The sequence below is a fragment of the Pseudopodoces humilis genome, chromosome 3 (genome assembly GCF_049639895.1).
Source record: "Pseudopodoces humilis isolate 2021_Gansu_Grassland_sample_001 chromosome 3, ASM4963989v1, whole genome shotgun sequence".
NCBI lineage: Eukaryota > Metazoa > Chordata > Aves > Passeriformes > Paridae > Pseudopodoces > Pseudopodoces humilis.
Window position 1 is genome coordinate 65,667,465 of NC_142202.1, and position 17,021 is coordinate 65,684,485.

The 17,021-nt window shown below is 40.9% G+C and overlaps 1 protein-coding gene across 1 annotated transcript in view; it reads right to left on the reverse strand.

Annotated features, from left to right (window-relative positions):
• Positions 1-17,021, reverse strand: part of DCBLD1 (discoidin, CUB and LCCL domain containing 1) — a 46,951-nt gene that overhangs the window by 9,112 nt on the left and 20,818 nt on the right. The window contains 9 exon segments of the mRNA XM_005518619.3: positions 83-199; positions 280-427; positions 1,366-1,490; positions 2,552-2,767; positions 4,025-4,065; positions 8,056-8,189; positions 9,855-9,927; positions 10,663-10,714; positions 11,281-11,418. Coding sequence (XP_005518676.2) covers positions 83-199; positions 280-427; positions 1,366-1,490; positions 2,552-2,767; positions 4,025-4,065; positions 8,056-8,189; positions 9,855-9,927; positions 10,663-10,714; positions 11,281-11,418 — 1,044 coding nt within the window.

Sequence of the window (17,021 nt, forward strand, 5' to 3'; positions counted from 1 at the left end):
TTGTGAAAAAGTTTAAAGTTCACTTAGACTGGGCTGAAGGCACGATGCATCCTACAGAAAATGCAGCACTAGGTAGCGTTACCCAAGTTAGTTTCTTCGGAGGGAATGGGCTCTGTAACAGTCCTGTCTTCTTTTCCAAGGGAGGTTTCTGTGCTCTGACTCGGTTTCTGCCACATTGAATGCGTGAACGAGCTGTTAGCTGCAAGAGAGAAGGGGGGGTCAGCAGCACTGGGGCAGCACAGTGGGCTTTAGGGACACCATGCACTGCTTACCCCATACCTGGCATTATTCTACAGCCCATCAGCTCCAGCTTCAGTGCTATTCTTTGGTTCCAGGTTTGAGGGATAATCCGCACATAGCGAGCCACTATTGGAGGGATGAAGTTGTTGCGCACTACGTCACCGGAGTTGGAGTTGCCTTGGAATACCTGCAACAAAAAGTGCACATATTGTTTGCCCTGTTTTAAAAGTCTCTTTCTTCAAAGTGCTCCTGACATCCAATTTCAAAGATTTTCATCCTAAGACTAACACATTGATAACCTGGGATTCAGCTGCAAGACTTTAGGAATTGAGAGTTCTGGAATGAAATAATCTTTTTAGTTGTGCCAGATGATCACATTTTTCTGTTAGCTCGGTGGAGAAAGATTATCACCATTTCAATACTGTGTAATTTCCAGCTAATGTATGCTGGTTTAATGCTATCATTTTTTATTTAAGAGCACTGCAGCACCCTTTCTTGGAAATGGGGGGGTAGAAACATAAAAACGAAAAACTGAGGTGATCCACTTCTAGACATTTTAGTAAAATGGTCTGTTTTCTATATCAAGCTTGCTCCTGTGGGGACAGGGAGGAAGGCTTTTGGAATTTCTTTTGTTTGGAAGGAAACATGAGTTTTTTAAGGGAAAATGTTTTCAGACAAACTCCACCAGCAGCTCAGCCCTTCACCCGAGGGGTTGCTTCACTTGGCAGAGGGAGATGGTTTGACCATCCTGATGCATTTGGAGCTCAGCTTTGCTGGTGCCATACCAACAGCATCCCTGGCACGGACAAACACTGAGCTGAGCTAAGGACTTGCCCCAACAGCTGCTGTACAGCTCCAATTACTCTGCTTTTTTAAAAGATGGGTGCAGACATACACATGCCTCCCTGTGTGTGTCCCACAGCTTCACCAATCCCTGGATAACTTCCTTGTTTCGACAAGCTCACTATCTACTCTGTAGCCATAAATTACTCTGGTGAAGACAGCCCAAGTCTAGACAAGTTTGAAACTCCTAATCTTTCTTAACAGTGAAAGTTTGCCCTTCAATGTCAAGGCAGCATACGCATTATTGTTTTGTGTTTTCCTACCCTTCCCACTTTCCCTTACCTTTTCTTCATTGCTCAGAATCCCTTTGTAAGTTCTCCATTTTGAGTTGTTATTTTTATAGTTCATTGTAAATGTCTTCACATAAAAGTTAAAATTCATGGATCCAGAACCAGTGGTCTTAATCCCTTTTAAGAAAATGCAAGAAATGTTTTCATTTGCTATGTGCCTGTTTTAAAGGAACATTTTCAAACACAAACACAGAAGCCAAAACAATTTAGAAAACTTGGTCTTCAAGGTGTTTATTTTTCAAACTCTTGAAATTGAGTTTAAAAGTTGGATGAAGAATGGAAATCTGTTTTAAATTGTAAACTTGGAGCAACAGATATTTTTAACAGAGCACAAAAGGCTGAGGGAGCTGGGTCTGTTCAGCCTTGAGGAGAGATGACTGAGGGGACCTCACCAATGTCCATCAGTATCTAAAAGGGGGCATGACAAGAGGATGGAGCCAGGCTGTGGTCAGTGGTGCCCAGCAATAGGACAAGAGGCAAAGGGCAGAAACTGGTGCACAGGAAGTTCCACCTGAACATGAGACAGAACTTCTTTACTGTGCAGGTGGCCAAGCACCGGAACAGGTTGCCCAAAGTGGTGTGGGGTGTTCCTCATGGGAGATATCCAAGAACTACCTGGACACAATCCTGTGCTGTGTGCTCGAGGATCACCCTGCTTGAGGTTGGACCATATGACCCACTGTGGTGACTTCCATTTTCACCCATTCTGTGATTCTGTGACTCCAAAATGAAAATTACTTTTTGATATTATGGTCTGTATCGGCCATCTTTACATCTTTTACAGCAACTGTAATTTACATTTTTACAACTAAACCAGGAGATGGAAACGGAATTTCTTTCACCTAGGCCTTGTTTCAAAGGCTGTGACTTTCATGTTTCTTATTGATTCCAGATCATCCATCCAGACTCTACTGCTCCCTGTGTTAGTATTTTGTCCTGTCAGCATGTTTACAGATCAGATGTGCATGACAGTCGAGTTCAATCCTATATCCCCATAGGAAGATCAGTCTTGTAAATAGCTATGATGTTTTAAATAGGAACATAATATTCCTGAGTGCAGAACATTTCATTACATTTAACAAAAGAAACATTGCCTTAGTGCATTATCAGCTTTTCAGATGCATTCAATTTCTTCTCCAGCTGAAACACCCATTTCTAATAACCAGAGAGGGACATACCTGTTATTCTCTTCTTCTCTCCCAGGTCTATCTCCAGCCATTCACGGTTGCTGCTGTGGTTAGAGGCCCAAGACCATCCCGGGACTTGTAGCCAAGCCTTGTCTGGGGACCACAGGAGTAGTTGCCCAAACTCATTGGTCTCCTCCCAGTAAGAAGATGCAGTAACCTGGCTCTTGGAGAGGAATCCCTCTTCCAGGCTGAGAGATTTGTTGCAGCCTAGGAGTCCCCACACAGACAGGCAGAAGGAGTTATTTTGCATTTTCACAGGATATTTTTATATTAGGCTAGCAACATTTGAAGACCACCCACAACAGCAGAGTCAGACGTTGCTGAAACTAGTGCTAGCCTGATGCTCTCCATTAGCTGTGGTGTTTACCAGTCAATTTGTAGTGTATGATCCAGTACCAGAGTGCTGCAGTCCCAATCCTTTACCAGTCTAACTCCTACATACATGACACCTTCTGACTACATCTGCTATTTTTGCCATTTAGTTTTTTAATCTCTGCACTTTTGTCTCATTCCTGTGAAGACATTTTTTATTTTTAATTTTTTCCTTCTGAAACATAATATTTATGTTTTGAGACTGGCATTAACTAATTCTGCTGAAAAAACATTTCACAGATGAAGGTACTGAGAGGAATACTTTACTGTAAATATTTCATGATTCCCACCTGCAATTAGGGCTAGGAAAGTTACTCATTAGAGAAACTCCTTGATACTGCTGCCAAGATGTGATATCATGAAGATAATATCTGTGGGTAAGTACTACAAACTCCACCAAAGAACCCACAAAGTCTCTGCACATCAAGGTTCTTCAGAGAAAACAGGCCAGTGGAATATGGTTCAATGAAGTTAAAAATAATTCCTTGGCAGATTCAAAGGCCTATACATGCTCTACAGTTTTCAGTAGAACAGTAAATGATTTTATCTCAAATGAGTGAAATATAATTCAAATGAACGAATGTGAACTTTTCCCCCCTCTTTGCTGTGTTTTATGCAAATTAATGGCTTGACAGATTAAAAGAGGATTTTGCATCTTGGAAAGCCATAAACAAAAACTCCTTCTGTATCACTGCAACATAAATATATTTTCATTTCTCCTATGTTTTCTTTCTCTGCTTGTATGATGAAGATGGAAATTACAAATGTCTGAAGAAAAACTGCTTTCATTTTCTATGGCCTAAAGTACATAAAAATGGGATTATCTGATTGTCATTTTTCATATGCTGGCACCAGAAATGTAACAGCAGAATACTATTTCTGTTTCTCATCTATGTGCATATGACCGCACATATTCTGTTTTTTTTCTAGCTCACTTCACATCCCTTCAATTTTTTTATCCACTTGCCAATTTTAAAAAACTGCTGCCCTAAAATATCCTTCCTAGACACAGCCTGACATTCTCCTGATTATTTTTTTAAAACTTTTCACAGAAAATATTTAAATAGCTAAAAAGAAAGCAATTATTCTTACCATTTGAAGTAAATGTAAACCGCTTATCTGATAGAGAACCACTGTAAGAAAAGAAGAAGGTAATTCAGCCTTTCATGAGGTGCTCACAGGAGTGCCAAGGTAGAGCTTCAGAATCACTGTTCATCCAGCAAAATATCTCTGGCCAGACAGCCACTTTCTCTGCTGGCTGGATACTGACCCCTTTAAGAGCACTCAAGTGTGTCTCTTACTGTGACTGAACTCAGGTAATTTTTTAATGGTTTTGAGCATTTTTTAAATCTTTAAAGTGACTTCTCATTGCATCATGGAATTCCTGCTGCTTGTGAAGATGGAGATGGAGGTGAAGATGAAGACTCCACACTTGATGGAGACTAAACCACACCAGCTCTGGCCATACTTGGGCTACAGGTGTGTCATAGGATGAAAATGGGATGAAAACTACTCCTTGTCTTAACCCGGGTGGGAACCACTTCTGTTATAACCAGGGCCAACATCTCCCATCAGGAATGGTTCTTTATGCTCCATTAACCACATCTATGGCTCCCTTCTTCTTCCTCCTTCTGACATGGACTGTTTTGCTTCAGGGGAAAAGCCATTTCTTGGGCCACTCCACACAGCCCTGCACAATGCAGGACAAGATAAAATCACCACTCTAAGGGAAAGCTGAGTTTTCCTTGGCCTCTCAGGGAGCTGCTTTCTAATTCTCAAGGAGATGCCCCTGAGGTTTCATTCCAGAAGCAATGACTCCAACTGGCTGCCTATTAAAAAGAAGAGCCAGGGTTTTAACGTGAAATTAGTTTGGATTTCTTGAAAACCTGCCCCCTCCGCTGTCACTTCGATTAGCTGCACGCATCACTGGCCCCTTTTGAAAAGCCTTGGCCAGCGTGACTAAGCAGTAAAACAACTTCTGCACTAAGCATGGAGACAGTTCCCTTTCGGGCTGCCTTTTGTTTTTGGCCAGGAAAATTTCCCCCAAGGTACTGTCTTTGGCCTTAGCACAGTGTGCAGAGCTATGTGTTTTGAGAGCACTGCAAATGGGGAATAAGAAAGTAGTCCCATGTCAAGGTCAATAAAAACACTGCCTTTTTTTGTCACTGAGGGAAAACTAATGACTAGAGGCAAACGAAGCCCTTCAGAGCTCTGGGTGGGAGCTGATTTATTTGGGCATGTAGGCAGCTGAGTAGCTAGAAGGGGAAACACAAGCCCTCCCTCCCACATCTTCCCCACAGGCAATCCTCAGGGGTGATCAGATGCACTATGCTCACTTCAAACCAGTTTGACATCACAGCCAAAACAGTTTTTGATTTCTTAGTGAATGCAAAGCAATTAATTTCAAAGAAAAAGAAGAAAATAAATACCTATGTCATCAGTAAAACATATCCAAAACAGCAATCACAGTGCTCCTTGAATACTTAAAATGAAAAAAAAGTCAACCAGAACCCTTTCAAATAGAGGGCTGCAAATTTAGCAAATAGAGGAAGTTAGCATTTCTAAGGTCTACAAAGCTATGAAATCAAGCTGATAAATTTCTGCCGTAATTCACTAAAGAGAACAAGCCAATTCAGTAAGTGGTAATTCATCAGTTTCCTAATGTGACTGCTCGAATTTGTCTCACAGGTTCAACTTTGTCCTTTAAGGAAGGGTATCGCCCCATGTTCATCATTTGCCTGACAACATTCAGGACTCCATCATTTATTTTTTTTGCCAGAGTTGGTCTCAAGCAAACTTTTCCTAAGCAGTGCAGGTTAACCCTGAATCTCATCTCTCACTGTTGACAAGCACACAAATGTCTTGCATTTTCAAAGGCAAAAAATTTCATGTGTGCAGATGTGTAGTCACAGGCCAGGCCATGTCACAACACCCTGTGTATTTGCACTGGGGTATCAGAACTGCCCAATAAATCCAGCCACTCATCTGGGGATGCAGGTCTGCACATGGATCATGGGAAGTGGAAACCTTACAAATGCTGGAGCGTTAACAAACACACTGAGAAATGGAGTGGGCAGGCCAAGGTCAGCTCTTGCAGGGTGGTGGGTGAGCGAGACATAACTTCACGTTAACAACACAGATACTTAACAGCTCGATGCACTCCAGCAGCAGCTTTTGATGAGGTCAATTTCGGCTAAAGTCGCTAAATAATTTGAACCTTTAATACTGAAATCCACTATAAATTAGATTTTAAAAGCTTGAGCAACCTCTTATTTAAGGGCATCTAAAAAGCTCTTAAGGCACTGCTGCTCAAGCACCAATTTTTTCTTGCGGGAACTGGCTCATCTGCAAGATTTTTTTTCAGCATGTAGTTACTGCAGAACTGGGAAGCCCTGCAGCTTTGTAGATACCTCTTATAAAAGATTTTTTAAAGCACAAAATGCATTGGTTCATTTTCTTAGTCAACAGGCCTGCTGTTTGTAGGAGCACTTTTTCATGTTTTGTAACAAAAGCATTTCGCTACATACTCCAGTTTCCCTCTCCTGGGCTCACAGCAAGAGTTCATCTGTTCTAGAGACTGTCCCAGCTGCCAGGTGTGGCAGACACATCCTACGAATCGCTGTGCTGACACTATTTTTCTCAAACTCTGTGCCATCTAGTTTGTAGGCATCCAGACCAGTGTGAGCCTGTGGCTTCCTGTATAACCTGCAGAAAGGTATGGTTGTCTTCTGGGGGCAATTCTGTTCTTTGGAGATGTTCATCATGCTCAAGCAGTGCCTCTGTCTGCCCCTTTAGGCAGGAGAGCTACAGGGGCTCTGCTTCTCCTTAGGGTGCTCTCTCAGGGGCCTCACATTAAATGGGCTAAACCCCCCAGCATGTGTACACTTGCAGTTTTATACACTTCTTTGCCCACTGGGCAAAAAAATACAAATGGGAATCACAACTCCCTTTCGTTATAAAATTTAATGTGTTACTGTCCGAGTTACTCCACTGGGATTATCAAGGGTCACAAGCATACGAATGTATGTGAATGGTTCTGTAACATCTTTAGATAAGGTACAAAATATTTAATTTAGGGTTTCATTAAGCTGGCACCTGTGATGGAAAGAGTTTGTACTGTTTGTTTTATGGAAGGTCTTGGTGCCTGACCAGAGTTTTCAGTCCTGCTTTGCTTGAGACAAGTTTATATTAATTTTCTTTGGCAAATAACTTTCAAAAAAAATCAAAAATATTTAGGATGTACAGTTCTACCCAGGATGTACATACTACCCAGCTTTGTATACTCTGGTGCCATTGAACATGAAGCATTTCAGTCTGTGCTTAAGTTTAAGCACAGCAACAGAGCACATGAATGCCTTTTTTTTTAATGAATGAAACCATGATTATAAAATTATCAGGAGGGTGTGAGAAATCATGGAGAAAACAGGAAAATAGTATAAAAAATACATATTGCCTTAGCTGTCATAGGCTATGGGATGGAAATTTCCCTTCTTAAAAAAGAATAAAGAAGGCCTCATGTAAAATCCAGATAACATTTGAAAATTAAAAACTATAAACCAACAGGAATGACAGAAGCAGTTGCTGGAAGGTCTTACTTTGCCGGCTAGAGATTAGAGGATTTATTTCTACTTCAACAGCAGTACAATTAAAAGTCAGAAGATAAGTGGTAAATATAACACCCTTACTATAAATATTCTAAAAGAGAAAAACTCTGAACATGTCAAAAGCACAATGTTTAAGAAGTTGTTCATTAAATCCCCTATGGCTCAATGGCACTTTTTACTTACTCATTTTTCCCAGCTTCTTTTAAAATTCAACAGGAATTTATCATTATTTATTAGCAGAAGGATTAAAGCTGTTTGTTGCAGAACATCGTACTCTTATGTATCTGCTAACAAAGTAATTTGCAAATATGTTTTGGAAGGAACAGAAGGAAAAAAAAAAAAAGAAAGAAAATACCACCCTACATAGTATGGAGCCACTGAAAACCTGGAACCTCTTTCTATCTCCATTGCCAATGCTGATTTAATAAAGCCCTAGAAACACACCTAACATCTTTTCCTCCTCAAAAGGGTGCTCCCACAGTCCTGTGCCCCAGTGCCAGCCCCTCCCGTGGTACTCACTCGAGTGAGGGAACACCATTGGCGACGGCGCCCTCGTAGCGGCTGATGCCCTTGTGCAGGGTGACGCTGATCTGGCCGCCCAGCTCGTCCGCCACCACGCCAGCATGGATCGCGGATTTGCACAGCAGAGACGTCTGAAAGGCAGGAGCCAAGGCTCAAGAAATCAATCTGACAGACTGCTAATGCCTTCCCTTCCAAGCCACTGGTATACAGGTGTTACAGCTCATAAAATCCAGCAAAAGCTCAAGAGGAATAAGAGGCAGGGGAGGGAGAAAGAACAGTAATCTTTGAAAAATATACATCTCTCAAAGTAATTTTTCTTTTCAAGTTAAAAAACAAATAATCTGCTTCTGAGAAGGTGCTGTAAGATTGTCACTTATCAGGACAAAGAAGTCAAAGGCAAGGCAACATTTCCTTGGGAAGATAAATCAATAATTCCTTGCTGTTCTTGCCTGAAGGCAGACCTATCTATTACTGCACCTTAGGATCTGAGTTATGGTGTACATTAGGGGATTTGGCTATGTGTTGAGTAGCTGCTGCTGGGTTTTAGGTGCCCCTTTCCCAGTATCTTAGGTGGGATATGCTGAAAAATACAGGCAGGACAACTCCTCATGTGCCAAGTAGGTGGCAAAAACAGGACTAGGGCAAAGCAGGAAAGGGACAGAGAAAGGTACGAAGGAGACTTTCCTACTGGCTGCAGGCAGAGGCTGGTCAGGTTCACACTGGCCCAGTTTGGGCTGTGCTACTGGACAAGCTGGAGTGCAGAGTTGTCCCCTCCAGGGAGGGGTGGGGAGAGTGGAGGCACAAAGGCAACACATCTCCAGGGGAGCCCTGAAGGTTCTTCCCATCAGAAAATCCTCCTTAATGGTGGAGGGAAAATTTCTTTTGCAAATTCCTCAGTGCAGATAAAATCTGCATGAGGTCATGCCATGTGCTGCTTTTCTGCTCTAATCATTGGAACCAAGGGCAGAATAACTCCAGCTAATGAGAATGTAATGTGGCTTTTCTTTGTTTCTTCAGCTCTGCCACTTTCCAGGCTGGAGCCAGCACACTTGAATAACTGGATGAACAGGTTAAACCTGAGCACTGACTTTTTGGAAACTCAGTGACTGTGATAGGGTGGGATTTTTCTTCAGTGGTATGATTAGGCTTACTCCTCCAGAAGAGAGGTAAAGATTTCACAGACATGACAGGAGAAGAGAGTCCAGGGCGAGGGGCACAGAGAGGGCAGAGCTCTGAGTGACATGAACTGTGGATAAATGCAACCACTTCAACTTCTTCAGTTTAAAGAACAAGAAGTTAAAACAACCCACGAGCTTGGTAGTTACCAGTGGGATGTGGTTAGGAAGTGTGTAATATTTATTTCATCTCAGAGCACATGCTAGGATAGTGCAGGCATAACTTAGAGAAAACCCACATGTTACTGAGATGTATCTTTTTCACACATGAACACCAAACAAGTAAAAGCTAAAATCATAGAAATATTTCATACATGGATGAACACTGCCTCAAGAAGGACAAACACTAGGCAGGCTTTTTCCAGAAAGTCAGAAACCACAAGTCAGTAGGTATATTTGACAATCAGTGGACTTTGTTCTCACACAATTGATTTGTCTGTTTGAAAAGTGTCTCTGTGTGCTTATATACTGATAACTTACTTATATACTGATAATAAAGGTATAGCAAAACAGCCCAGAAGAATAACTAACAAAAGTCAAGCATCGAAAGTTGAAACCAAGTTTTTCTATTCTTGTTTCTTTTGTCTTTATAATCTTTCCCCCATTATCCTGTGTACTTACATCTCTGTATCCTTCTCCAATATTCCCAGAAATGTCACCTGCTATGTCTCTGCAGCCAGCAGGACAGTATCTGCTGTAGTGACAGAAGAAAGGCTTGTTTAAGGCATGAACTGTAGTGACAATACACACAAACTCCTACGAAAGAAATGTTCTCAAAACAATAAATATTTTAGCAGTAATTTCTGGCTGATGCTCTGTTAGTGAGTCTAGGAGCTAAATAAATGGGCCCTTGAGTTCCTAGGTGGACGGAACACAGCAGCACACAAAGAACCAGAAAAGCACTTTAGCAAGGGCATTTATTTCTGTTTAATTCTCTTGTTCTAGAAATGCTACCACACAACTCTTCAGAGTAAGATAAGAAGCCTATATGCATATCCAGACAGCAGCCAGAAGAGCACAAGTTATTACCATTTCAAACCTATCACAAAGTTCAAGGAACCGAGAAATTATAGCTTGTCCTCAGATAATCTTGTATCAGCTGGGACGTGATCTGCTCCCAGAGGAAGCACTAGAATTTGAGCCTACTTTGAATTTCAAAGTGGAAACTCTTTTTACATATACCATGTATATGTATGCACCTAATGAGAATTGCTGAGAGCTCTGCAACTCCATTCTATCATTTTTCTGGGCCACAGTCTTCCATTCTGCACTACTGCTTCTCACAACCAGCATTAGACCATTACAGCACTGGAGCTCAAAAAAATTCACTCCTCCAGAAAACCAAGACTGTTTAACATTTTCTAACAATTTAATAAGTTGACAGATACTGTAAAGCAAGCCAGAATGGAGAGCTGCAAACCCTCTTTACCTGAATTCAGCCTTTGTGTAGTGGTTTGCTCGTTCCAAACAGGTGATTAGATCTGTGAAAAGTTTACGAATGTCAATTCCCATTTTAGAATGTAAAAATACAGACAAATATTTCCCAGAACATGAAATTGCATTTAAAGACCTCTCTGTATAATACTTGAGCAATTTTATTAGACAGGAAGCAACAGCTATGGTTTTCTTTCATTCTTTTCAACTCCCTCTTCTACCCTTCTTATGCTTTACACCTTCTTCAAAGTTTTATAGACCTCTAGAACATTAAATGTGGGAATGAAAACTTTAATCCCTCCTACTCCTCCATTCTATCACAGTGTGATGGATGCTAGAGCTCAAAACACAGTGGAGCTTCAAGGAGAGGGCACTATTTTCCCCTCCATGGGCCCTGTATGGCAAATGGTCTAGGTAGGCTTTCAGCAGCTATTATCTCTGGCTAATGTTACAACTGTTATAGCACACATGCTATTAAAAATACCATGGCTCATGCTAACCTGGAAATATTTAGGAACAAACATTTAGGCTAAAGCTCTGTGTGTGTAGAGATGATAATTAAATAGGGGGAACTATGCCACTCATCTTCTACTACTTTTGGACATCACCTTACCTGGATGATCACTGCTGGCATAGGACAACAGAAAGCCTCGTCCCGACACGTGGGATCCACTCTCAAAGTGAATAGTTGCCTCATTGCTATCTAGAATGATTTCTTTGGGGACAGGCATCACATTACCACAGTACGGTCCTACAGACAGAACAAAGAAGATTTCAAAAGCTTAGATGACATAATTAGGCTGGGAAAGTCTCATGATTAGGAAAGAATTTCATAACACACTCATTCTCTTTCAGTATCAATCCAAATGTTGACAAAAGGGTTTTGGCTTTAGTCCTTTATGGGTATGAGCTCTAAAGCTACCCTGACATGGAGTGGCCAGGATCCAGTTGTCTCTGCATGGCAGCAATTCCAGCATCCACATTTCTCATCGCATAAGCCTTAAGAGAAAGATTAATGCCCTTCGACCTTTGAAGTACAGCATGCTTACAACCAGCAGTAACTCATTAGAGAAAATGACACTACATTCAGAAGCAATCCAAGGAATCTAGGCAGGGTCCCTGAGACAAACCCTCCAAACACACACAGCTCATGCCACAGTGGCACAGCAGCCAGTCAGAAAGGATTAAGATCAGAAGCAGAGCACCTGGTTTTTCAAGGACCCACATGCCACAAACTGAATTGTACAACTAGGCAGTAATGCTTCCCTTAGAACATTTCCTAATATTTTTCCATTTAAAAACACCATTAGACCATGGAAGTATACGGTTCAAGTCTCTAGAGTGTTAAGCAAAAAAAGGAGAGGGAGAAAAAGGGGAAGATGAAGGGAGTGGGACAGAGAGACAAAAGCCTCGTGCTCACAGTGAATTAGATAAGGGTTTTATAGCTATCAGCTGCAGTATCTTGGAACAGTCTTTGGGACACTCCTTTCTTGTGACAGCAGGCGTGCTCAGGACTCCTAGTAATTACATTTGCTTCCTCAGAAAAATCAGTTCCTGAGGGGAGTGCTCCTTCGAGACTGCCACAGTCTTTGCGCTTGCCTTCTGTCACCATACCTGGGTGCAAACACTTGTCCCTAGCTGCCCTCAGGCACAGATAATACAGAAAATTCAAATCAGTTTGGATATACTTGTTCAAATTTATGAGTCTATTTACAACATAAACTGAAAAGAAGAGGTTTTTGTAAGATGGCAAACAGACTTTTTTCCCCAGAGGAAAAAAAAATCCAAATGACCCTTTACAAGTCCTCAGCCCATCTGTTCTGCTGAGGTGAATGACAGCTTTTGTGTCCTAAAGCAAGTCTTCTGAATGGAAAATGATTACTTTGATTTTTCCTAAACAGCCTCATCTTGGTGGTTGTGGCTACTTTAGGGCAACTTGGAACTACTTCTGAAACACAAGAAATTACATTCACATCATGACACAAATCTGATGAGTGATACCCATCATAACAGGCTCCTAAAAACCTTTTTCATTTTGTTTGATACTCAGGGTTAGGGAAGGGGCTCTTTTCCAAATACTTCATTTGCCTTATAACAACTATAATGTCAGCCTATAGAGGAGCCCAATCAGAGCCAACGACAGCCAGCTGTCAACAGAATGGGTCAAACAAAAGAAGGAACTCTTGTCCTTTTGGCTTATAAAAATCAAATGGTGAAGCCAGGCAGGCAGAGAAACAAGCGACAAGTGTGACATTTCCCTGGAGTACTCATGTGTCGAAAAATGACTCACGACTTAGTCAGAGAAAACAATGTCTATAAAAAGGGTTAAACAAATTGCTTAGGAAATGAACTTATCAAAAAGACAGCATCTGACACTGTGTCATACCAGACAACTGCACGAGTGATTTATTTGAGAAGGTCTTTTGTGTCAGGTTGCAGTGGGAGAAGTGCTAACTTAGATATTTTTTAGAGAGAGAGAAAAACGGGGAAAAGACAGAGAGCATTACACATCTTCAAAATAAAACACCTGAGAAAGCTTTAGTCCTTCTCTTCTCTCAAGGACGGTCTCTACATATTTTCTCACAAGTGTTCTTTGGCTTTCTCCCTTGCAGCAATTGGCACTGACCTATCTACTCTGGAGGTATAATTTAGATGGCTGATTCATGCAACCGCACATCAGCTGGATCAGGGATGAGTGTCTCCTCCAGGAGCAAGTTTACATATGTTCCAGATAATTATATGAACAAATCATACATCATGAGCAAAACCAACAAAACAAAATAAAATAAAATACAAAATAGTCTAGACTCACACACAACTGTATAATCCAAATTAAAGCAAGAAATTCAGAAGCAATCAGTTTAAGAAACCAACGTTCAGTGTCTAAAGACAAGTTTCTACTGTTAAGTAATAAATCAAAAAATGTTACCAGGCTATGGTTATCTTCTGCTGAGAGCAGCTCTGGTGAACCAAGAGATTCCCATGGGCAGCTCAAAATAAAGGGAGCCTAGGATTAATTCCTTGGAGGATATAGAAGCAAAAGTATATACTCAAGGAAGGAATATTTTCCAAAGGTTTCTAAGTTTTCTGCAAAAATTTGTAAGAAAAAAATGGGTTCACTTGTTTGTTTGTTGTAAACTGAGGAAGCCTTGCAAAACATTTCAATATATTTACTCTCAATAATTCAGGTAATACCATATCTGCACTACACTGCCAGGTCCTCAGATTTCCCTGGGATTTGGCAGAGTTTATTTCCATGTTATCAAGTACAGAAATAAGTGCTGAGAGGGAGGGTTCAGGAAAAAGTATAAGCATTATCTCACCCCTAAACTGCAACTCTTAGAGAAACTGATCAGACACCAGTTTGACTCCAAGGTGCTTTACTCCCTGAAAGAACTAGAGACGTGTACAGTCTGGTTTTTAGGAAAAGGTGTTAATCCACTCTTTTAGTGCTTAGAGTGTTTAGAATGACCAGTGTAAAAGCACCCATCAGATTTGCTTTATCTGATAATACAGGTTTTGGTTAAGCAGCATCTCTCTCCCATTTTGCCAAGTCTTTGCAGAGCGGCCTTTCTGACAATCCTCTGGGTTCAGTTTTGACTGATGAGAGACATGCTTTCATCTGTTTTTAAATTTTCTTTAGAAAAGTAACATCTTTGTTTTTATGTACTCTCTTCCCATGCACCTCCATACATCAATCCTCTTATTTCCCTTCACGTTGCAAAGCCAGAGACAGGACAGTGTCCCAGGCTCTCTGCATTTTGGCTTGTGGTGTGCCTGGTTAGATGCACTTGCTATAGACACAGTAGTGCCCGGTAGGTTTGCTCTCTATTGACTCACAATTACCTCAAATACATATATTTAATATGAGAATTTATAGACATTAGAAGACTAAACCCAGCCAGCATCTGTACACGTTAGACTTCATCTGAAAATGTATTTCATCTACTCAGTAATTTCCATTTGCAACTGAGGTGACAAAAATGCTTTCACTGTTTACTTTTAAAACTCATATGTGCTCCCCATTTTGACTGTCCATTCCACCTGAAATTCATGGATTTCCCTGGGCTGTCTACAAATACTGTACAACCATAGTGAAGATGAGAGACGATGGAGAAAACCCCGGTATGAAAATGAGAAACATGCTTATAGGGGCCTGTTAATTTTTACTGCAGCATTTGGACTTGACTCTGGATAAATATTTAATTCCTAAACCTGGGACTTAGCCAGAAGTTTTTTAAGATCCCTTTTGAGAACTGCCAGATCACATTATCAGTTTTTCATCTTCTAATGTTAGTTGTGAGGTGGGTTGTTTTGCATATTCGGCTTGAAAAACGAGTCATGAATGCTGATCTCTCTCAGCTTCCTGTTAAAGTGACTTGGCTGGAGCTCTGCTGGGGTACGTAGGCAGGATTATTTGGTTTGTTTATAAGAACAAAGGAAAGAGTTTGATTTAATAAACAGATGTGTTACATGTGATGAAGCTGAGTAGGTGTTCTCCATATTTCAATGTGACTATATCGAGATGCCAGGGCCTTTTCTTCTTTCCGTGTCTCATTAAGAAGTTGACCCAACTGTGGTTCCGTCTGTTCACTCCAGATTCCTTTTATATATATTTATAAAAATTCTGCAGGAGAGATATTAGAGGTCTAAGGACTTCAAGTATACTAATTTTAATATTCTCCATAATTAAACTAACTTTTAATGCCTTTCATGCAGAACATTTGATCTATTGGTATGGTTTAGGTGGCTTAAATAAAACACTTTTGTCTCCAAGCAGTATTAACATCCTGCAAAATACACAGTAAATTGTCTTGTGGATATCCTTTGGCTGGCCCCCTCTGGAAACTGAAGAGACTATTTTACATGTTGTTTATTTTTTAAATGTTAGCAATAGCCTAATGCTTTTGTCTTTTTTCATAACAGTGTTGTTTTGCAAATCTGATGATCTTTACAGCATTGTCTGGTTTTATGAGGTCTAGTTTACTTCTACTGTCAACCAGGATCTGGCACAGCTCCTGAGCTTTCTTTGTTGAATTATGTTCCTTTATTTTTTTCTACTTCCCTTAAGAAGTACTGTGCCCAGAGGACTCTCTTCTTTCACACCAGCTGGCAATGCCTACATGGTGCTTGTTTCTCTAGTTCTTAATACTTTCTGCCTCTTCTGTACGGCTTTTGCTTCCTTTTAGAAGCAACTATTTCCCTCTTCAGCTATTGAATGGCTGGTTCACTGTGCTCATTCTGCTTTCAAATTCCTCAACTTCATTTGAGATTTGAAGCTGCAGACTTCATTTGCAGCTTGACATTTGCAGAGGTCTTTAAGAAACTTGGTTTGGATATTAAATAATGATGTCCTCTGTTCAACAGAGAATCTTCTCCCTTTTTTTCAGTCTTGCAGAGTAAGCCATGGTTAGCAGGCAAGACGAGCAACAACCCATGGATGTGCCTCTAAAGGATTATCATGTCTTAATGCATTTGTTTGGGGGAAACTGTTTTAAACTGTAGCCTTTTCTCAAATAAATAAATTTGGAATTACCTCAGTATCTGGGGAAGAACAGGGGATAAAATGAACACAGATTACACTTGTTTCATTTCAGAGCTGGAAACTCATACAGAGTGCACGTCTTCCACAAGTAGTTAACAAAACCAGCAAGGATCTGTTGTATGAAAACATCTTCAGTCTCAAAACTCATCTCCATCCCACATTCACATAAATACTTCGATAAGCAATCACTCTTCCTCGCCCCCTTACCAAGAGACGTCCTCTTTGCTCCAACCCTGACACGCACATGTTGAGTGGGAACCAGCAGGACCCTGCAAGGACACAGAAAGTGCTGCTCTATGTCCTTCCTTGCAGGATGCAGGGAAGGTGGTGTTTAACACTGCAGATACGAGATGACAGAGCAGTCAGCATGAGACAGCCTGGTTATTCAACATTTAACTCTGTGCAATGCAGTCTGACCTCAGGCTGAGAGGTAAGCACTTCTTGTTTTAGAAAAAAACAAATATAACATTCACTCAACGTTTCTAAAGGGTTGCCAAAGACTGCAATAAAGGAAAGAAAAAGGCATCTGAGTTACGCTGGGGAAGGAATCACAACTTTAAAATGGAGTGTCTGGGCCACCTGCACAGTCTGATCTGCCTGCTTGACCTCAGGCGAGATCCCCCCTTTTAACAATTACTGTGGTTTTAGCCAAATCCAAAGACAGAAACACAGCAACAACTAGGAAACATGGGTGTAGTTTAACAGAAAACAGAGACTAATTCACTGTATGTATGCAGCTAACAGAAAAAAAGGTCCATTTGATAAAACAAAACGCTGACATTCTTTGTTGCATCAATCCTTCCAAAGCT